This window comes from Pseudophryne corroboree, chromosome 5 (genome assembly GCF_028390025.1).
Source record: "Pseudophryne corroboree isolate aPseCor3 chromosome 5, aPseCor3.hap2, whole genome shotgun sequence".
Taxonomy (NCBI): domain Eukaryota; kingdom Metazoa; phylum Chordata; class Amphibia; order Anura; family Myobatrachidae; genus Pseudophryne; species Pseudophryne corroboree.
This window is the reverse complement of record NC_086448.1, coordinates 128042234-128065966: the sequence shown is the minus strand read 5'-3', so window position 1 is coordinate 128065966 and position 23733 is coordinate 128042234. Positions and strand designations below refer to the sequence as shown.

Genomic DNA, 23733 nt, shown 5'->3' with positions numbered 1-23733 from the left:
TCGTCAGTGTATGATACAGTCCCCTGTTCTGCTTGGGATAAGAGACCATCGTCCAGCAGGTATATCCCTCCCTGTGCCATAGCTATAATCACCTATTAGATGCTAGATAGCAATATAAGACGTAGATGCACACACTGCTAAAGTATGTCCTAAGTTTCACTCTTTACCAAATACTCAAATATGGATTGGTGTCAGATAAGGCAGAGGCATACTAAGAACACCTATACCCAATATATCATTGGAAATCCGCACTCACATCAAAACACAGACACATATTTGGGTGCACCCAGTGATACTGACAAAGTCAGCCACAAATATAATACTGGAATTCCACCAAAGTGGAAGGGGCACTCACAAAAATAAAAGACATACATAAAGTCATACCTCATAAAATAGTTCCATAGTTTAATTGTTGGATCATCTGTTGCACCAACTTGCCCTTGATCGACGTTTTGACCCTATATCTGGGTCTTTTTCAAGATAGGCAGATTCGGTGAGGGTTCAGAAAATTCACAGATGTTAAGTATTACAACATCAATAGAGATCTAGAAAAGATATGAAACATAAGAAAACACACTCAGTGCCTCCCAAGCCCCATTGTTGCAAAATAAATACTTCTTTACTATATATATACAGTTGCAAGAAAAAGTATGTGAACCCTTTGCAATTTCCTGGATTTGTGCATAAATTGGTCATAAAATGTGTTCTGATCTTCATCTAAGTCACAACAATAGACAGAGTCTGCTGAAACTAATACCACACAATTATATGTTCTCATGTATTTATTGTACACACCATGTAAACATTCACAGTGCAGGGTGGACAAAGTATGTGAACCCTTGGATTTTATAAATGGTTGACCCTCCTTTGGCAGCAATTACCTCAACCAAACGTTTCCTATAGTTGCATATAAGACCTGCACAACGGTCAGGGGGAATTTTGGACCATTCCTCTTTACAAAACTGTTTCAGTTCAGCAATATTCTTGGGTTGTCTGGTGTGAATCACTCTTTTGAGGTCATGCCACAGCATCTCAATCGGGTTGAGGTCAGGACTGGGCCAGAAGGCGTATTTTTTTTGTGTTGAATCCATTCTGTTGTTGATCTACTTCTGTGCTTTGGGTTGTTGTCCTGTTGCATTACCCATCTTCTGTTGAGCTTCAATTGGTGGACAGATGGCCTTAAGTTCTTCAGCAAAATGTCTTGATAAACTTGGGAATTCATTTTTCCGTCGATGATAGCAATCTGTCCAGACCCTGAGGCAGCAAAGTAGCCACAAACCATGATGCCCCCTCCACCATACTTCACAGTTGGGATGAGGTTTTGATGTTGGTGTGCTGTGCCTTTTTTTTCTCCACACATAGTGTTGTGTATTCCTTCCAAACAACTCAACTTTGGTTTCATCTGTCCACAGAATATTTTGCCAGTAGTGCTGTGGAACATTCAGGTTCTCTTTTGCAAATTTCAAACGTGCAGCAATGTTTTTTTTGGACAGCAGTGGTAGATTCGTCAACAGAGATGTTCCAGAGATTTCTGTAAGTCTTTAGCGGACACTCTAGGATTCTTCTTCACCACATTGAGCATTCTGCGCTGTGCTCTTGCAGTTATCTTTACAGGACGCCCACTCTTGGGGAGAGTAGCAACAGTGCTGAACTTTCTCGATTTATAGACCATTTGTCTTACTGATGAACATCAAAGCTTTTAGAGATACTTTTGTAACCCTTTCCAGCTTTATGCAAGTCAACAATTCTTAATCGTAGGTTTTCTGAGAGCTCTTTCCTGTGAGGCATGGTTCACAACAGGCAATGCTTCTTGAGAATTGCAAACTCAAAACTGGTGTTTTTTATAGGGCAGGGCAGCTTAACCAACACCTCCAAACTCGTCTCATTGATTGGACTCCAGGTTGGCTGACTCTTGATTCAAATTAGCTCTTGGATAAGTTATTAGCCTAGAGGTTCACATACTTTGTCCACCCTGCACTGTGAATGTTTACATGGTGTGTTCAATAAAAACATGAGAACATATAATTGTGTGGTATTAGTTTCAGCAGACTGTTTGTCTATTGTTGTGACTTACCGTAGATGAAGATCAGAACACATTTTATGACCAATTTATGCACAAATCCAGGAAATTCCAAGGGGTTCACATACTTTTTCTTGCAACTATATATATATATATATATATATATATATATATATATAATATGTGAAATTGCCCGGCACTCTGATAAACTTTATAAGTACGGGTGCCCTCCGCAGCAAAAGATACTTCAAATTGACAACAAAAAAAGGCAGCGGCACTCCATTGTAGAATGAAAAAATGCTGTGTATTGAATCAAAACATAACAAACGTGACCATCGTTTGTTATGTTTTGATTCAATACACAGCATTTTTTTCATTCTACAACGGAGTGCCGCTGCCTTTTGTTGTTATATATATATATATATATATATATCTATATCATATATATCTATATATATAAAGCTGTGACTTAATCAGTGGTTTCTCATTTAGTAAGGAATGTTTCCTTACTTGCTTGTCACACTTATTTCAGATCTTCAAACAAAACTACATATAAAGGCAAAGATAACCTGTGTAAATACAAAATACAGTTTTAAATAATTTATTGAAGGAAAAAGTTAGTTATGCAACACCAACTGGCCCTGTGCGAAATAGTAAATTGCCCTCTTAGTTACTCATTCAGCCAATGAACCACATTGAATTGATAATTGGATTCAAGTAGACCAACGCAATCATGAAATTGCTGGGTTGTATTCTTAACCAATAAAAAACATTGCATGGACGTTTCCTGCACAGATTTGCTAGAGCTACTGCTGATTTTCTGTTGTGATGGTCATGGTGTGAAACATCTAAATTTGGCACAGGGCAGGGAGAGAAGAGTTTGCTGCTTTTAATTTGAAATTCCCATGCTGAGACAAAAGATAAAACAAAAATCTCAACCCAATTTCAGATTCATTCAACAAAAGGCTTTTGCAGATGACTTTGCTAAAGGATTATTGCAGTGTATTAGCTGCAACACATCCAATAGTGTAAGACTACGCAAAACACATGTCCATACACTGTATGTTGTGTGTGGTATGAACCACAAATGTGCATGGTATTAAACTCTTAGCTGTACATTATAAAAATATTAGAAAAAAATACAAATAAGAAACGTATAATATCAATTTCAATAATTGTATTACTTGCAATGTAAATTTGTGTATTCTCTTACTGGGCATTGCTTTTAAAGCTGAACAACATGGCATTTGGAGAGCAAAGTTGTAGTCTATAGAAGAATTAGTATTTCAGCTCTGATAAACCGTTCCTGTGCCCCGTGTGGAAGGTGAAGACAGACATCAATTTATATGTGTAGAAGTCAAAGTATAGGCTTATAAAAGTCCAGGGGTAAATGTAACAGGGTGCGAGACGCCGGAAGTGCAGGAGTTTGTGCGAGAGTGCCTGTATTTTAAAGCGACAATCATTTACAAGGCAAAACCAACATGGTTTTGCTTTGTAAATTATTGCCGCTTTAAAAATATGGAAATTCTCGCACAAACTACCGCACCTCTGACTTCTCGCACCCGGTTACATTTACCCCCTGGTGTCATTTATGAATGGCCTCCACATCGAGCTGGTGTGGGAATTGGTTCAACCAGCATAAAGACTGAAACATACAGAGATTGAGTGCATCAGCTTTGGCAACAAGTTCTGACAGGTCAGTTAATGGGGTCACCATGCAGTGTAAGTAACGCTGTAGTTACATGAATAAATCGGGGTGAACAATGTGCAGTGGACGTAGTTGAATACTAACCTAATGTTATAAACCATTATGACTTTCTAACGAATTCCCTCTTATTACAGTTATACAACTGCAACAAGTCATATACTGATTAAGTATGTAATGCATTTGCGCTAGCAAACTGTTTTAGGACTAAAGAAATGCTTGCGGAGCCAAGCACATACAAGAGAATCCACTTACCGCAAACCTGTTGAGAGGAGGCTTCCCTGTCCATGTCACTAGCAGACCATGGGGTATATTCAATTGAAGTCGGATCCATTCCGACATTCATTTATCTGAATGGATCCGACCTGGGCTATTCAATGTCATCTCAATTCGACTTTTAAAAAAGTCGAATTGAGATGCGGGAGCTGAGACAGGGGAGAGCCGCAGGCAGACGGGGGAGAGCAGCGCTACAGCAGCGGCTATATAGCCGCTGTTGTATCGCTGCTCTCCCCCATCTCCCCCCCATCCCCGCATCACAGCCGCGTCCACCCGGCTCCAGCAAGGGAGGTTTCGCTTGCTGGAGCTGGTTGGACGCTGCTGTGAGCGGTGGCTGTGATACATCCTCCAGCACTCCTCTCCCCGTCTCTGCTCCCGCATCTCACTTCAATGTTTTGTAAAGTCGAATTGAGATGGTCGAAAAGGGGGCCAAAACCGTTTTCGACACAAGCACGCGGATCGGTAGCTATTCCGCCGATCCACGTGCTTTTTGACAAGTCGAATTCCTCAAATTGTCGAATAATTTGGGGTTAGATTGAATAAGTCGGAACCCCTCCCGACCTAATAAAGTAGAAAATTGCCGTCTTTTCGACAGACAGGAGCTTTCGACTTCAATTGAATATACCCCCATGTGAATACAGTATCTGAGTTTATAAGAACTTTCCAGCAGCATATAAAACTCTTCAGCGCCGCTTTGTGACAAAACTACCGAAATAGACAGCCATTTGCTTGGGAGTAAAAATGAAAATAAAAAAGCAACAAACATCTAGCTACATCTCTACCGTAATCTCAAAAGTGGGGTGTGTTTACTCTATGTACAGTACTCTACTTCTGAGAATATAGTCTGTAACATTTGGAAATTTTGGAGTGTTTTAATCTATTTTCATGAACATTTAGTATCACAAGTGATTTGAAGTTGGCTTACAGCTTCCCTACAGTGCAGAGACAATGTTTGTGGCACTCAGTACAGATGAACACGTGATCAGTCAGAAGCGTTACATTGGGAATCCTTTACAATATTGCTACCATTTGAACGTTGTGTTCTATCACACCAATATACATATAGTAAAGGAAAAACTCAACACTTCAAATACTGAATTAGAATTTTATTTTCATATAATGTATTATCTTTGTGACCTTCATTTATTCAATATAAAATCACAAATGTTAAATACTGTATCTGAAACCATACTTTAAATGCACACTTAAAATGAACTAACGCATTCTGCGCTCATTTAACTGGTTGATTTGTCCTTTGGAGAGAATATTCATAGAACGCTCCCTTCATTACCATCCGGCTGTATGCTTTGGTGTCGGGAGTCAAGAGATTAAGTAGTTTAGGATTTTTTTTTCAGTAAAGGATTAAAAGACTTTACCGCTACTAGGAATTGATGTTAAACACTTGCAGGACTGTAAATACTAAATAATGAATCAAGTAAAGGATACAGCAGCAAATCTCTCAGTAATAGTCAGTTGTAAACCTTATATAGAACTGTAGTAATGGGTGAGTGGTAGATTGATTGCCCCCAATGGTAAAATCCCATAAGCACATGATGTACTATTTTATGTAGCTGCCCCTTTATGAAGATGCACAGTTAACACCAGGTTAATGGAGACGGGTATCGTTCACTAACGCAGACATCAAGTTAAAGCATTATACAAAGAATTACTCTTCAGGAAAAAGAAACCGGCACATCATATAGCACAAACATCGCTAAACCACATTTTAAAAATACCATGGCAGATTGATGATGGAACAGAAAAATAAAATATAATAAACTATCACAGATTAACCAATCTGATTTCATGTACAGGTTGATGTATAAATATTGAACTATGAGAACTTGTAATAATACATATATATATATATATATATATATATATACATACATACATACATATATATAGATTTCTGGTTTTATATAAATATGTATTCGCAAAACCACACAATACATTTGAATTTGGTCTAAATCCAAGAGTAATGCTTTTTTTTCTAGAACACTGGAATAAGACTAACAATGAAACCTTGGTCCCAGCCACACCAAAGCTGCCCCATTAACAACTGAAGGGTAACACTGTCAAAGTGTTGTCATCAAACTTTATGTAATGTACCTCAGACAACAGTGCAATTATTGCTCAACAACTTAATAAAGGAGGGCCAAAAATATTCTGATGTGGAATTTCACATTCTTAGCTATTGAAATCGCTGAGGAAAATCACCAGCCTTCTAGAGACGGTAGTACATGTGTATCTGCAGCGTTCCGTTACGTATAGTGTAAATACTGTTTAACAAATAATGACACGTGAGCATAACAATGTTTGACAATGTATCTATTAGGTGCCTGGGGTCTGCCAGACCACTTTAGTCACCAGTCAGTACATCAGGCTTTCAGTCCACATTAATAGAACTTTAGTGGCATTTTCTTCCTTAGTGAAGCCACAGTATTAGTATTCCTGCCTTGATTGCTGAAAATAAAACATTTCCAGGTTGACATTGTACAGTATACTTTAGCAGCAATGAACAAAGCAAAAATGCTGAGGGCCTAGGTACTCTAGTCTACTGGTATTCAGAAATCTCCTAACTGGAAACCTATGCCAAAACCCAGTATATTCCTTCTGGTGCAGTTACCACAGTGGTAGTGGAGGCACCGGTTTACATGTCGACGTTAGAACAACATGCAACTTTTCTAAGGGATGTTATGCTACAATGTATTCAGTATTGAGGTTATTTAGTGGCATTATATAATTGCTTGATAATACCTTGGTGTATGCAGGATTGTATTGGGATATGAAGTAAAAGGTTCCACATGGAATTTTTTACTTTGTGTCCCGATACAATCCTCCGTACACCCAGACATTATCAATCACACATTGGTGAGCGCAGTGTATTTTTGTATAATTCTGTTTACTGGGGAACTTGGTGACCCCCCATACACCGGCTGCTCGAGGACCCTCACCCTGTAATCTCCGTTTACGTGCACCCACCTTTTTGGGATTTATCATCACATAGGAACGTGGACATTGTAGCCATTAATGGCAGCTGCCAATAATTCTAGAATAGGTCCAAACTAAACCTATTCAGAAATAGGTAATACCTTCTCTTCAGGCTGTAACTGGATAAATAGTGGGCATACTCAAGAACACACAGTGGACACAAGCATTAAGTGTGCTGACACTACATGCATAAGCATGCAAATTCATTCATGAGGAAACAGTGACGCAACATGGTCTTTTCTTGGTGACTGGTGCCTCCCACAAACTGGCTACACTGTATGCAGGCGAGAGCTACATTGTAAGTGTTATAAGGAAAACATATATGTGCACTGAGAACACATGTCCAAACCAACGTTTCCTCTGAAATAGATTTTACTAGACTTGTAACTTCCAGCTTTAGGAGTATAAAGATATTCTTTTTACAACTATGGGTATGGTGCAGTGAGGATCTGCCCAATGGACGTGCCACGTTATTGCCACCAAGGGTTCATTTTGTTGCATTTCTTCCCAGAAAAGTATGTTCCCTCCCTACACATACAAACGCATTTTAATCCATTTATGTATCAAACAGACTTTTAACAAAATTATTTCAAGTATCCTTTTGTCACAGTGAATATGTAAGACCAAATGTTAATGACAGACTATCTTGGATGAAAAAGGCATACTGTATGTACCAAATTAAAAATCACAAAAATGCTTCAACGCATTTCCTTCATGTATTATGTATGAATAGAAAGATTATATTTCAAAAGTTATAAAAATTAGAATAAATTACATATTTAAGTACACTTTCCCTTCGAAACCTTATATAAAAATTCTGAACAGTGTACGATCCTTTAAAATCCCTACAAGGGAACAAACAACACGGGTGCCGGAGGTCTGTTCCCTGCTTTTGAGCTGCTTAGTGTCTTTATTAATGATAAATAAAATTTTAGCTCAAGGAAGAAGTCAATAGACCCAGCTAATTGGAACCCACTGCTGCTCCACTCTTAGCTTCTCAACAGCGGTCTGTAGCTTCTCAAAGGCTTTGTCCAAGTTGTCATTGACAATAGTTAAGTCGAAGTAATGGTTGTAAGCTCTCCCAACCCGAGCGCTTTCATCAACGGTTTTCTTCAGATCTGTGTCCTAAAGTGAAGAAAAACATATTATAGAATCAGAAAATGTCCTAGATATGGATAGACCTGCTGCACTACTGGGTACAATGTTCTCCTATAATCTCTCTCCCTAATTCCCAAGATTATTATATCTGCACAGATAATCATATAATTCAGTAAATCTCCAATATTTCCGTAAGGCCAAATGCGTTCAAGCATTCCAAATTGTACTGTTCTAGTTACATTAATAATAAATCACCCTGCCCAATGTCTACATTAGCTGCTCCACAGCAGGAATCATGTTGCCCATGTAGTAAAGCAGGCATGTCCAAACTGCGGCCCTCCAGCTGTTGTGAAACTACATATCCCAGCATGCCCTGACACAGTTTTGCTGTCAGAGCATGCTAAAGCTGTGTCAGTGCATGCTGGGATGTGTAGTTTCTCAACAGCTGGAGGGCCGCAGTTTGGACATGCCTGTAGTAAAGAGTCTAAGCATAATCTTGAGTAGAAAGAAAAGAAAATAGCTATTTTCTCCTAGTGCGTAGTGGATACTGGGGTCTTGTACTTTAGTACCATGGGGTATAGATCGGGTCCACTGGAGCCTGGCACTTTAAAACCTTTAGTGTGTGTGTGTGTGCTGGCTCCTCCCCTCTATGCCACTCCTACCAGACTCAGTCTAGGATAACTGTGCCCGAGGAGACGGACATGATATAAGAGAAGAAACAATACAACAGCGGTGAGGCAACAAGCCAACACACAACCAGAAATGAAAGGAGGGCGTTAACCAGAACAGAGGATAGCAACACCAACCTAACCAGGATAGCACAGCTATCCCAACAACATAACGGGACCGCAACGCCGGTCCAACCAAATACTTACACAGGTGAGTAGGAACGAAGCACTGAGGCGTGCGCCCAGTATCCACCATGGACTAGGAGAAAAGGAATTACCGGTAGGTATTAAATTCCTATTTTCTCTTACATCCTAGTGGATACTGGGGTCTTGTACTTCAGTACCATGGGGAAGTCCCAAAGCTCCGAAACGGGTGGGAGAGTGCCGAGACCCCTGTAAAACCACCTGACCAAACTGAAGGTAATCCTTGGCCAAGGTATCAAACCGTTAGAATTTAACAAACGTGTTCGAACCAGACCAAGTAGCAGCTCGGCACAACTGTAGGGCCGATACTCCCCGGGCAGCCACCCAGGATGACCCCACTGACCTCGTCGAGTGGGCCTGAATAGACGTCGGCAAGGGCAGAGCCGCCGAGGTATATGCCTGTTGAATGGTCAACCTGAGCCAGCGAGCAATAGATTGCTTAGAAGCCGGCCGGCCTACCAATCTTAGAGGCATCATAAAGGACAAACAGCGAGTCAGACTTCCGATGACGGGCCGTCCTTTTGACATAAATCTGTAAGACCCTGACCACATCCAAAGACTCAGGACCAATAGAAGCATCAGACAATACCGGAACCACAATAGGTTGATTCACATGAAAGGCTGACACCACTTTAGCCAAAAACTGAGGACAGGTCCTAAGTTCCACCCTGTCCTCATGAAATATCAAATAAGGGCTCTTACTGGGCAAGGCCCCCAATTCAGAGACACGTCTGGCAGACGCAATGCTATCATCATCACCATCTTACAGGTGAGAAATTTTAACTCCACCCTATGTAAGGGTTCAAACCAGTCCGATTGGAGAAAGGACAGAACCACATTGGAGGTCCCACGGATCCGTGGGAGGTACAAAGGGCGGTTGCACATGAAGAACTCCCTTCAGGAAAGTTTGTACTTCAGGCAACACGGCAAGTTGCTTCTGGAAGAAAATAGAGAGCGCAGAAATCTGAAATTTGATGGAGCCTAACCTAGGCCCATATCCACTCCTGCTTGCGGGAAAAGTAGAAAACGTCCAATTCTAAATTCCACGGGAGAAACCTTTCTGCCCTCACACCAAGAAACATACTTTTTCCAGATATGATGATAATGTTTAGACGTAACCACCTTCCTGGTCTGGACCATGGTGGAAATGACCCGGGAGGGAAGACTTTTCCTAGCCAGAATTTCCCTCTCCACTTCCAAGCCGTCAAACGTAGCCGCTGTAAGTCTGGATAGACAAACGGACCTTGTTGAAGATGATCTTCTTGGAGCGGTAGACGCCAGGGATCCTCCAGAGCCATGGATAGTCAAAAGGGTAAGGCCTGAAACTGGAAATGGTCGTTCAATATGGCGAACCTGAGGGAATGTGTAGGTAAGCATCCTTGACGTCCAGAGACACCAGGAACTCCCCCTCCTCCAGAGCGGACACCACCGCCTGCAGGGATCCCATCTTGAATTTGAACACCTGCAAATACGGGTTTAAAGACTTCAGGTTCAAGATGGGTCTAGTTATGGAAAGACAAAAAGACTGCAGTAAAAACCCCTGATGCGTAATGGAGGAGGTACCAGAACCACCACCGCAGTCTGCAAAAGCTTTTGAATAGTCTCTGCAAGGTAACTTTTGCTGCGGGTAAAGCTGGTAAGCCCGACCTGAAAAATCTGTGAGGAGGGAGTGCTTGAAATTCCAGCCGGTATCCTTGGGAAATGAGGTCCCTCACCAAAGGATACCGGCAGGACTCTGCCCACCTACCTGAAGGTTGTCTTGTTGCTGGGGCCAACAGTCATGCGGAAGGCTTAGCGGCAGGGGATCCGGTGGTCTGGTCCAGGTAGTGAGCAGTTGCAGGTTTACGGTACTTACCACGAGATCCTCTGGGAGTGGTGGAGACCCTTCGGCCCCTGCCTCTGAACCTTGCCACACGAAAGGACTGCAAGGAGGGTCCGGTGTAAGAACGTCTAGCAGGTGGCGCAGCAGACAGCAGATAGGTACTTACCCACCGTTGCTTGGGAGATCCATTTATTTAATTTGTCTCCAAACAAGGCATCATCTGTAAAGGGAAGATTTTCCACACCCTTTTTGGAATCAGCGTCTGCCGACCACTGACGTAACCACAGAACTCTGCGCGCCAAAACAGCCATAGCAAGAGTGCAGCCATTTATTGTACACAACTCCTTAATACAGACAATAACATTATCAGACCACTTGACTACCGCCATGGAAATCCACCCGCAAACTATTGTGGGGCGTTGTGCTGCGCCTGCTGCTGTATAAATTGCCTTGAGCGTGGTCTCAATTTTATGGTCAGCAGGCTAATTTAGGGCTTTAGCCCCTGACACCGGCAGTACTAATTTCTTAGACAGCCTGGACACAGACGTATCGACTGACGGTTTTTTTTTTGCCATACCTTCCTGTCCTCAGCTGGGAGGGGAAAAGTAGTTAAAAACCACTGAGGAATTTGAATTTTTTTTTTTTATCAGAGTTTAACCAAGCCTCCCTAGCCAGGGAGTTTAATTCCTTAGACACAGGAAAAGTTGCTGATGTCTTTGGTCTACCATTAAAGTACAACGCCTCATCCGGTTCTGTCTCCTGATCCGCTATGTGAAGGACCTCTCTTACAGCAAAAATAAGAGCCTCCACCCCAGGGGACAGAGAGCTGTCCTCATCCATATCATCATCATCCACATCAGGCTAATCAGAATGAGACTGGAGCACCTGTGGCAGTGAGCGTTTATGTGTAACCACTAGATGGGGCTGAGAAGCCTTCTTCATATCTGCTGCTTTAGCCACACAATCAATAGTGTTTTAACACCTGTCTCTTTTTCTTTTTAGCTGCACCTAATTCTGAATGTACATTCTGAATCAGGCTTTTAAATCTATCTAGCCAGTCAGGTGCCTGTGAACTGGGTCCCTGTGGAGATAAGGAACACTGTTCACATATCCGTGACCCCGCTGAAGACAGGGTAGAGTTACAAGCAGCACACAGAACCATATCAACAGACATCTTACACAACTGTAATACAGCGCAGCCCACTGACCAACACCTCCACACAGACCCTAGAGAGCCCCTGGAGTGACACTGAGGAGCGGACACCAACACACAGAACACAGTAGCACAATGTGTTGAAGTATGTGTATGACCTGATAGTAGTGCAGCGGCGCTGCCGCTGGCATGCCCCCCCCCTCTCTATGACCCGCTGGTACCAGATTTACAGTCTGTAACAGCGTGGGTCCTGTAGGAGCAGCGTGCATGCAGCCTTGAAGATCCGCAGCAGCAGGAAATGGCACCTTCCCACTGCTGGTACCGCTCCGGGAAGCCCCGCCCCTTGTAATGGCACTCAGTCCCTACCATAGTTTATACTGACCACGTTATAAAAAAGCAGAAGCATATGTATTTTACAGTACACACAAAGCTTTGAGAAAGTGAGCACTGCGAGGCAACTGCCCTGAGCCAGTTTGTCCGCGGCGGGCCCCGGAGCCCTGAGCCAGTTTGTCCGTGGCGGGCACCAGAGCTCTGGGCCCGTGACCGCCGCGTGACTTGCCGCCAAAACTGCACCGGGGACCAGCTAACCGGGACCCCGCTGTAACACTCACCGCCACTTGGAACTTCGGCATCTGTTAGAGGGTGGCGGCTAGCTTCTGGCGTGGGCACACATACTAACGATGTGTGATCAGGAGCTCAGTGTTCTGTCAGCTGGGATTACGAACCATTAACCGTCAAGAGGTTGGTTCGGTCCCCCCGCTAAGTCCCACGAAGCAGGTAGCCTGGTTGCCAACCAGAGCTACCTGAAAATAATAAACTAAAATAAAAATAAAGGAAACTCTCTGGAGCTCCAGAGAAATGCACCCGGCTCCTTGGGCACATTTTTCTAAACCGAGTCTGGTAGGAGGTGAGGAGCCAGCACACACATACACACACTAAAGGTTTCAAAGTGCCAGGCTCCAGTGGACCCGATCTATACCCCATGGTACTAAAGTACAAGACCCCAGTATCCACTACGGACTAGGAGAAAATACCTATTTTCTTCTCTTTCTACTCAAGATTATGCTTAGAATCTTTACTACATGGGCAACATGACCCTAGTATCCACAAGGACCTAAGAGAAAATGCAAGTGACTGTCCCGCTATAAGAATGAGGTGTCATTGTGCTTCATGTATCATTTTTGTATCCTTAGACATAATACAGTATATACATTTACTCAATGGGACATAAAATACAGAGAGTTGATGCACATTATCTGCGTTATTATGTACAGAACCTCAAACCACACAATATGTTATAGTGAACAGCACTAAGTGCCTTGAGTATCTAATATTTACTCAATGGGACATAAAATACAGAGTTGATGCACATAATCCCTAAAATAGGAGAGCCCCACTTTTAGGATTACCTTACGCTTTTTCCTTTCTATATAACATAATAAATGGCAATTAGCTCCATAAGGAACAAAAATCTATGCCTCACAAAGAACATACAATAAAACTGGAAATATACAGTAACTCCATTAAATACATAGTTGATGAGGTTGAAAAAATACAAAATCGCCCATCGAGATCCCTTTATATATTTGAAAATATGAATAATGTCCCCTCTTAGGCGCCTCTTTTCAAGTGTAAACATATTTTATATAGTAAGCCTTTCCTCATATTCCAGTTCCTCTAACCCCTTAACCAATTTTGTAGCTCGCCTTTGCGCTCTTTCAAGTTCCAAGATATCTTTTTTTAATAGTGTGGTGCCCAGAACTGTACACAAGGGACCTAATTCAGACCTGATCGTAGTAGCAAATTTGTTAGCAGGTGGGCAAAACCATGTGCACTGCAGGGGGAGCAGATGTAACATGTGCAGAGAGAGTTAGATTTGGGTGTGGTGTGTTCAAACTGAAATCTAAATTACAGTGTAAAAATAACGCAGCCAGTATTTACCCTGCACAGAATCAAAATAACACACCCAAATCTAACTCTCTCTGCACATTATACCTGCCCCCCCCTGCAGTGCACATGGTTTTACCCATCTGCTAACAAAGTTGCTGCTACGATCAGGTATGAATTAGGCCCAATATTCCAGGTGCGGCCATACCAATGATTTATACAGTGGCAGGATTACGCTGTCATCTCGTCTCAATACCCCTTTTTATGCATCCTAACACCTTATTTGCTGCACTTTGACACTGCTACTAAGTCTTATCAATGAGCACCTACAAATCTTTTTCGACTACTGTTTCTCCTAGATTTTCCCCATTTAATTTATAGGTTGCAAGTTTATTTTTAGTCCCAAAGTGCATGACTTTAAATTTTTCTATATTAAACCTCATGCTCCATTTAGATGCCCACAATTCCAGTTTAAATAAGTCGTTCTGTAGCAACTCAACATACGTTTCAGATTTAATTACCTTCACAGTTTAGTGTCATCAGCAAAACTTGACACACTGCTTTCCAGACCTACTGTATTCCTATGTCATTTATAAATATGCTGAACAATAGTGGCTCAAGTATGGACCCATGTGGTACTCAACTGAATACGGATGCCCAGTTGGAGAGCATCCCATTAACCACCACTCGCTGTTTCCTGTTATCCAGCCAATCACGTACCCACGTACAAGTAGTTTTCCAAGACCAAGTTTCTTTAATTGGAAAATCAGTCTCCTGTGAGGCACTGTATCGAAGGCTTTTGCAAAATCTAAATAGACCACATCCACGGCGTTTCCCCGGGCCAAGGTTCCTCATAGAAGCTAACTAAGTTAGTTTGACATGACCTATCTTTCACAAAACCATGCTGGTTTCGAATAATAACCTTGGTTCTGGGAATATACCACCAACAGCAGACGCCAGTTAAGCGCTGAAGTCAGTGCCATTGGGTCCTGTACAAATACTGGTCATACACTACCTGATAAAATCTCAAGTTCCGACCAATGGGGGAAGGGGCTGGGCTGCATGCCTCTATACAGTGCAAGATGAATGGGCACAATCTGCACTTCACTGAATTAAAGTGGCCAAACGACTGACTGTACTCTGAAGCATGTGTAAAAATCAAACGATGCAGACTTTCTTTGCTCTTACAGTGTTGAACAGTTATTCATGTACATACACTGAAGGATCGTTTAAAACGGTTGTGATTGGCCGAATGGAGTTGGCAGTAAGTATAGGAAACAGTCTATAGTTGCAGTGTCCTAGGTGTCTACTCACATTGCAAAGACACAGCATTTTGAAGACTTCATCTTCAGTGTTGTACTAGAAATCATGGCGTAATCTGGAAGGCAATACTATTGCAGAGCACACAGTGATCATCAGGTAACGTCTGCTCGGTGAATGTTTCAGCCAATCAAAGAGTCATGCATAATTAAGGAGGTTACCATCTTAATGCCAGTATATCGGCAGGATGGTCGCCCCGGGATCCCCACACACAGTCACTATAGTAACTAGCTGCCTCCTGTGCTCTGTGGCTCAGCTCTACTGAGAGAAGAAACCAAGGGTCACAAGATGCCGGGTCATCATGTCGATACTCATGAGACGGTCAATAGCAGAGGGGTAGCTGGGTCCAGGACTCGGGAGGGAAAGAAGCTCCCTGTGGCAGCCTCTCTCCTTTGGCTGCCAAAATACTGTACAGCTCACAAGAGCCATGGATCGAATAGATTTATTGAAAAACAAAGTGCTTACAATATCAAGTAGTCAGTGACTTTTGGTCCTATCCAGACCTTTATCAAGCATATTAGCAGCGACTCAGACATACAAATGTGCATATCAAATCATATTCTCAGAACGTCTTCTGACCTGATATGCACATTTGTATATATGAGTCGCTGATTATATGCTTGATAAAGGGTCTGGAAAGGACCGAAAAGTCACTGACTACATGATATTGTAAGCACTTTGTTTTTCAATAAATCTATTGCATCTGATACTAAGGAGAGTGCCTGCTTTGGATTGATATAGTGTAATAGATTAGTAAAACATGAGAGCATATAAGTATTATGCGTACCGCACTGAGAGATAATGTGCATATCAAAAGAGGGTCTTTATGGAACCAACAAGTGTCTCTCCAGGACTTGTGGAACCACAGTGGTTAACTGGAATTTATGCCTGGTCCACTCCCGTCACAGCGGTCATGCGTCATTTGGGTACAAAGTAAATTTACTCCCATAGTGCAGTCACTTTCAAGGAGTCGGAATTTGTACACAAATCACAAATAACAAAAGTAAAATCTTACATTTATCAGAGTAAATTGAAGAAAGGTGCTGGTACAGTACCAGTAGCCTCTACACGTTTCGTCACTTATGTCCACATACATGTGGCTGGACTTCATCCTCCTGATGACATTTGACATTGGAAAAAATATAGCAGCCAAACAAACTGCCCTCTATCACACGTGGTGCATCTGCAGACTCATCACTCCACGCTACTGGGTAAATGCATCATACAATCATACAAAGTATTGCAAATCTGATGCTTTCTTCAGATTACTTTTTTTTTTTGAATAGAGTATTTTTATTCAACAACATAATTAATGATACAGACATTTCAGTGTACACTGGGAAGCACATTCGACATTACACAGTGTACTGAACCATACACCTCTCCAAGGATATACATATACATAGGACGTTCCCAGTATTGCTGTTCCCGTGCATCCTTCCCACATAATACATATTTTCTGAAGTCCGTAAACAGATCATGATCCACATACTTAACATTTTAGATATTTTCTCCCCGAACCATTATTGTAAATACCCCGTCTAGTAGGCCAGTTATAGCCCACAACCCCTCTAACCCAAAACTAAACCCCCTTAAACAAACTCGAACCTAGCCAACCTAAAGTGTGTAAGGTGTGGTGCAGTAGCAAGATAATTAAACAAAATACGATAAAGGAGAGAGAGAGGTCCGGCTCAGCGCCTCAGGGCCCAAATAACGCACCACGGTGACGGCCAGTGCCCCCTAAATCCGAAGGGCAAGGGATGAGTATGTGGAATTGATCCAAGGAGACCATATTTTCTCGTATTTGGTAAGGGCATTATATTTCATATATACATAGCGGTCTTTCAATAGGGTATCATTTACCAAACCCTTGAATGCAGGTATCGTGGGAGGATGCGGGGCCATCCATGTCCGCGCAATACACACCATAGCAAGAGCGCACATACTGTGGGCATATATGCCCTCCCAACGAGACCCAGGGTCAGGATTGCCCACCCCCAAAATACAAAATCTCGGAGTCAGCAAGCCTCTCGGTATCCCCGTATGTTCCAGAATCGACCCGACCCCAGCCCAGAACGCCTGCAGCAATGGGCATTCCCATGTAAGGTGCCAGAAGGTACCTCCGGCGGCCCCGCACTTAGGACAAATATCAACACTATCGGTCCTAAATCTGGCCAGCCTGCTTGGCGTCATATATGATCTGTGCAAAATGAAGAGCTATATCTGTTGAAACCGCAGTGATTTGGTGACCTGGCTCGGGTTACCCAGAGCACCCTCCCAATCTTCCCCGTCTATGGGGCCCAAGTCACACTCCCAGCGCTCCCGAAGATTCGAGAGCGGGTCTGCATGAATTGTTTGAAGAAGGTACGAGTAGGTGAAGGAGATCACCTTAACTCGACCCAGTGAGTGTAGAAATGCTTTTATGGGGAAGGGGAGGAGCGCCGGGGGAGAATCTCCGAACTGTGCCTGCAAGGCGTGCCTGAGCTGTAAGAATCTGTAAAAGTGAGAGTTCAGAAGTCCAAACTCCTCCTTTAATTGCTGAAACGATTTCAATGAACCATCGCTATATAGCTGAGACATTGAAATTATCGAATACGGAGCCCACACCTCCCTACCCTCGAGAGACCCCAGTTCACTGAGCGATGTGGAGTGCCATAAGGGAGTATCTGAGTCCATGCCCTCGTACCCGAACAGGCCCTTCAAAGCTAGCCATATCTTCATGGCCTGAAAGACAATAGGAGGTGAGAATCTAGAGGGACTCCCCCTCACCAGGACCTGCGCCGGGGAGAGATCCGGGTAATAACACCTAAGGAACGCCCAGCATAAACCAGCCTCCTCGGAGCCAAATACCGATATGTGACAACTGAGCAGCGTAGTAATACAATTGGAAGTGAGGCAAGGCCAAGCCGCCGTCCTTTTTTTGTCTGGTAAGGGTAGATAATTTTATGCTAGGCCTTTTATTGGCCCAGATCAAGGACGTTATGACACTATTTAATTTCCTGAAGAAGGCTGGAAAGATGTACACAGGGGACTGCAAGAGAACATACAGTAGCTTGGACAAAACTACCATTTTAACGAGGCCAACCCTACCCGTCACTGTCAGCGGAAGCTTACACCAAGCTCTCGACTTGCGCACAAATGACTGTACAAGAGGATTAAGGTTCAAGGGCACAAAGTCTGATGGATCGTTAGTAACTAGGATCCCAAGGTACTTAAACTGGTCTGTCCAACATAGCGGCAGGGATAGTCTCGGAACCCGGGGGGGGAGAGCCCATAATGGGCATAATAAATGATTTGGACCAGTTTATGCGGAGACCTGAAAACCCACCAAAGGTCTCTATGACCCGCAACACAGTAGGCATATCCACCGCGTAGTCTCGGAGGAATAACAGCAAGTCATCCGCATAAAGGGCTATTTTGTCAGTGCATGAACCCGTATCAATTCCCCCAATGTCCGGGTGCGACCTGATCAAACAAGCCAGGGGCTCGATGGCTATGGCAAACAAGGCAGGAGAGAGGGGGCAACCCTGTCTGGTGCCCCGTGTCAAAGGGAAGGAGGAGGAGATGTAGCCGTTTACCAGGACCCTGGCGCGTGGATTTTGATATAACAATTTGATCCATTGTATAAAATTAGGGCCAAAGCCCATGTTCCTCATGACTCCCCACAGGTAGGGCCACTCAACGCTGTCGAATGCCTTGGCCGCATCCAGTGAGACCACAGCCGCGTCCGAGGGGAAGTCATGAGGAGCCTGCAAAATAGTGTACAGCCTGCGCAAATTAATGGACGTGGATTTCCCAGGCATGAAGCCGGATTGATCCGGATGAATGATAGATTCAATAACTAAGTTGAGCCGGACCGCGAGAATTTTCACCAGGATCTTGGCATCGGTGGGGATGAGGGAGATCGGCCTGTAGGACTCCAAAAGTTTAGGGTCCTTACCAGGTTTTGGGAGCATTATAAGGACAGCCTCGGACATTGAGAGAGGAAGGCGGTTAGCGGCAAACATATCAACATACATGTCATGCAGCTTAGGACCAAAGAACTTAATGTACTGTTTATACAGTTCCGTGGGAATACCGTCACTACCCGGGGATTTACCACTAGGAGACACCTCCACCGCCGACGTCACCTCCTCCAGAGTCAAAGGCGCGTCCAAAGCATCCCTAGCCTCAGGGGAAAGTTTAGAAAGGGGTATATTTGTCAGGTACAGGTCTAAGTCCTCCATGGAGCATGTCAGCTGACTATCATAAACCTCCCTAAAGTAAAGGAGGAACATCCGTGCAATGTCAGGGGTGTTATCTACCGTGGAGCCGTCGGGGCCAAGCAGCTGCGCTATCGTAGTCCCAGGTTGGTCATAATGCACCAAATGGGCCAGCAAACTACCTGGTCTGTCCGCCTGCATATATATATTAGTGGCCCTAAACAAGAGGGAGCGTGCATTTTTGTCTGAAAGGTGAGCCAGCCAGGCCTCCTGAGCCATCAGCCAACGGGCCTTCAGCGCAGGGGTACCCTCGGTCAGATAGCGTGTCTCCAGGTCCCTACACTCAGACTCAAGCTGTCTCTTCGTAGCCCTATGAGCTACCTTGCAGGCAGCAATTTTGCCAATCAATGTACCACGTAAATAAGCCTTGAATGCATCCCAAACCACCGGGGCCAGGGCCGTGCCCACATTATCCGCAAAAAAACCCTCCCACATGGACGCTAAATCCGGGCAGTCGCCCAGCTGGGCCAACCAACATGGATGCAACCTCCAGTACGACTGTCCCCTCTGGCAGTTCCCATCCAGCGACAGCACCAGGGGTGAGTGGTCGGACACCCCCCGTGCCTCGTAATGAACATCCGCTACACCAGGCAAAAGCTCAGGTGAGACCAGGGCCAGGTCGATTCTGGAAAAGGAGCCGTGCGTACTAGAGAAGCAGTAGTATTGCCGAAGCGTAGGATACCGAGTCCTCCAGACATCCACCCACTGCATACTATCTAGAAAATCCGCAAACTTAGATCTAGATGAATTCGGGTCGCCCCCCGCCCCTGGGTCCCGAGGAGTCCTCCATCTGTCCAAAGAGACATCCAACACATTGTTGTAGTCCCCCAGGCAGATGACAGGAGTGTGGGGGGAGGAAGCAACAAATGAGGCGGCCTTCTGCAGGACATCATACGAAAACGGGGGAGGAACATACACAGACAATAGGAAAAAATTACGGGAATACAATTTACATTCTAGAAACACGTATCTGCCATACGGATCTGTATTTACCTTGATCAACTCAAACTGTACTGTCCTCTTTATCATTACCGACACCCCTCGGGAATGGGAGCAGTGCGAGGAATGATACGCCCAACCCACCCAAGACCTGCGGAGCGACAATAGCCTAGTACCCTCCAAATGGGTTTCGCTCAGACAAATAATGTCCGGGCCATATTTCTTGATCATTTTAAATACTAAGGATCGCTTTACTTTGTTGTTAATGCCCCGGACATTCCACGCCAAGAATTTTAAGGGAGACATGTCAGCCAATGTACCAACAGGGACACAGCACTCCTAGATACCAGAAGGCAAAGAGGAAATACCATCATCGATGCCTTCCGGGCAACTGCTCGTCCACACGGTGCTCCGCTCACGCAATCATATCGTCCGCAGGCCCCGGTCCCCGAGCCGAACCCCATAAAACAGTACAACCTCACCACACTGTCTGATTGACAAATATATAGACACCATGAATCTAAAAAACATAACAAAAAAACTGCTGAGAAGCCAACAGCGGCCCCCGAACAACCCCCCACCCCGTATACCTCCCCGAACTGTGGCATACACATATCCCTAACAGAACTCTAGATCCCAAAGCCTACGGCAACACTGTACTAGGCGTACAGATCAAAAACAACCCCAACACAAAAACCCCTTATACGTTTATATCACTTTTCAGTAAAGTCCAGAACCACTAAACAAGAGGAAGCTCCCCGGACTTATACTTGCGGATTGTAGGCCCATGGAGGAGGGCGATCTGGTGTCAGTCTGGAGCCAGCTGGCGGACCCCTGGAGCATATCTGTCCAACCAGGAAGCCGCCTCCCTTGGCGAGCTGAAGAACTTGGTCTCCCCATCTGCCACCACACGCAACCTGGAGGGGAACAGCATTGAGTAGGGTAGATTCAGGTCACGAAGACGTCGCTTAATGGGAAGAAACTGGGCCCGGTCTTTTTGAACGTCCGCTGCAAAGTCCGGAAATGCCGACACCCGGATTCCGTTCCGGAGCAGGGGGCCCTTCACGCGTCCCAGGCGCAAGACAGAGTCCCGATCCTAATAGTGCAGGAATTTTGCAATAAAAGTTCGTGGCGGGGCGCCTGGGGGCAAAGGCCGGAAGGGCACTCGGTGAGCCCACTCCACTGCAAACTGGGAGGTAAAGGATTCAGCGCCATATGCCTCTTTTAGCCAGGACTCCAGGAAATCTTCGGGGTGTGCCCCCTCTTTCCTTTTCAGGTAGGCCCACGAATCTCACATTATTTCTGCGGAGTCTGCCCTCCATATCCAGGAGTTTAGTTTGCAGTGTCGAGACTTGTTGTGTAACTGCAGACACAGATCGTTGCATAGGGCCGCTGAGGTCCTCCAGATTAGAGACCCGCGTCTCAGTTTCGCCCACCCTCTCCCGGACTCGCTGGACGTCCTGTCGCAGCAATGATAAATCGCACTGCACCTTCTAAATTTTGTCCGACAGGCGTTGTTCGCTGGCCGCTATGGCCTCCAGGACCTGCTGGATGGAAGGAGCAGATGGCTGTACATTCACGCCTGAGTCGGCCCTGGCCGTGGGATCCATTCTGGCAGAAGGGGAGGGCTTAGGAGATGACTGCATCGGCTGGGTTGCAGGCTGTCGAGCAAACCTCTCCAATTTAGCCGTGGCCGCGCTCTGGCCGCCCCTCACCATCGTATCAAGGCCCAGCAATACTCAAAGTCCCAATATTCAGTGTCAAGAAGTATAACAGTGGGTGGTGAATGCAATATCAACAGCACACCAGGGACCAGGACATCCAGCTGTAATACTGAAGAGGGAAGGGGGGACCAGAGGGATCCAGTGGTATATATATATATCTAGTGTATGGTATTCCAGCAGCAAAAGGCAGGGCAGCAGGGACCAGCTCAGTTCATCCAGCCCAGTTCAATCTTCATATACACTGCACCATGCAGTGAGGAGGGACACAGGGAGCTGCAGACAAACTGGCCACCCAGCACACTGACTCTCCCTTCTTCACTCCCTGTATCAGCCTTCAGGGGAGCAGGATTGTGCCAGTGTGGAGCCCTGGGGGTGCAGGAGTGGGGTGCCGCTCTCCTCTGGTGCCGCAGGTGCGCGATCGCGTGCGCACGCGCCCGGCGGAGCTCCGTAAATTGAGGCCGGGGACTTGTTTGCGGCCTAGGCCCGAAGTCCGGGCGGCCGCTGGCGCGAGCCGGGAGCGCTCGCACGGGTCCTCCAACGATGACCGCCGCCTCCCCAGTGCCGCTAAACAGGAGAGGAGCCAAGGGGAAGCCACAGAAAGAGCCCCAGCATTTGTTCAGAATTAATATCCAGGGAGCTCCTCAATCCTGCTGCCTAGTCCCTTGCCGCCGTGGCCACGCCCCCCCTTCAGATTACTTTTAAAATTCAGTGACTGGATGACAGGCAACATGATTGAGCGGCAGGTTCTCAGTAATGTGGCTCCCGATGTGGGGACATGGTTCACTTTAACATGCTGTTGCCATACACAGAAATCTAACAACTGTACATATGTGAATGAAACCTAGGAGAGCTCCCATAAGTCAACCGGACATAACAGCGACTGAGGAGGGAGATGCATCAAACCTTCCAAAGAGTGCTTCTACAGTTTATTTTACAGAATGTACTTCATAAATGCAGCTACAGATGTGTCCTCTTACACCTTTGCTTCGTGCGCTACAAGTCGCGTTACACATAACACATGAGTGCTGTGTAACTTGGTAGCTGAAGGGCATTTTTTTTTCCCAGCGAAAATGCATTTTTGACGCACAGTAATGTAATAGGACGCACAAGCAGCTTCTACTGATTAAAATTATATGCGACTGTATTTGAATACAAAATACAATGTTTCCCTGGAGAACACTAACGTTTCATTTCGGATGCAGATAGAGCCACTATTACACACAGAATATAGGCATGCAGCATATCATTTTAATCAGCAGAAGCTGTTTGTTCGTACTATTACATTACTGTGAGTCAAAGATGCATTTTTGCGGGCAAAAAAACACATACCAAGACGCTTGGTGCTACAGAGTCCAGCAGCGGCATGGCGTGACTTCAAGTGCTGTTTAGTGTGACTGCAGCAAGGATGGAAGAGGACACATCTGTACAGGCAACTTCCCCATTATTTAAAAGGTTTGAAATATTTCCCCCATACAGTTTGAAAACACAAAATTATTGGCAGAACCTCAAATACAAGGTAGGATAAAGCTTATTATTACGAGTCTGAAAGTCAATCTCCTATATAAATAGCCCTGTGATTCTGTGCCTGGATCTCTAACGCTGGGCGTGGCTAGGAGCTCTCATTGAGTCCACAACTGATTGGGCGGAAAACGCCCTCCCAC

General features: G+C 44.7%; 1 protein-coding gene across 6 annotated transcripts in view; it reads right to left on the bottom strand.

Moving 5' to 3' along the window:
- Positions 1–5092: 5092 nt before the first annotated feature.
- Positions 5093–23733, bottom strand: part of PALS2 (protein associated with LIN7 2, MAGUK p55 family member) — a 315351-nt gene continuing 296710 nt past the window's right edge. For all 6 annotated transcript variants that reach the window (XM_063921695.1, XM_063921694.1, XM_063921698.1 and 3 more), the window contains one exon: positions 5093–8120. In XM_063921695.1, the coding sequence (XP_063777765.1) occupies positions 7944–8120 (177 nt within the window). In that variant the 3' untranslated portion in view covers positions 5093–7943. The remainder of the gene's footprint in view (positions 8121–23733) is intronic.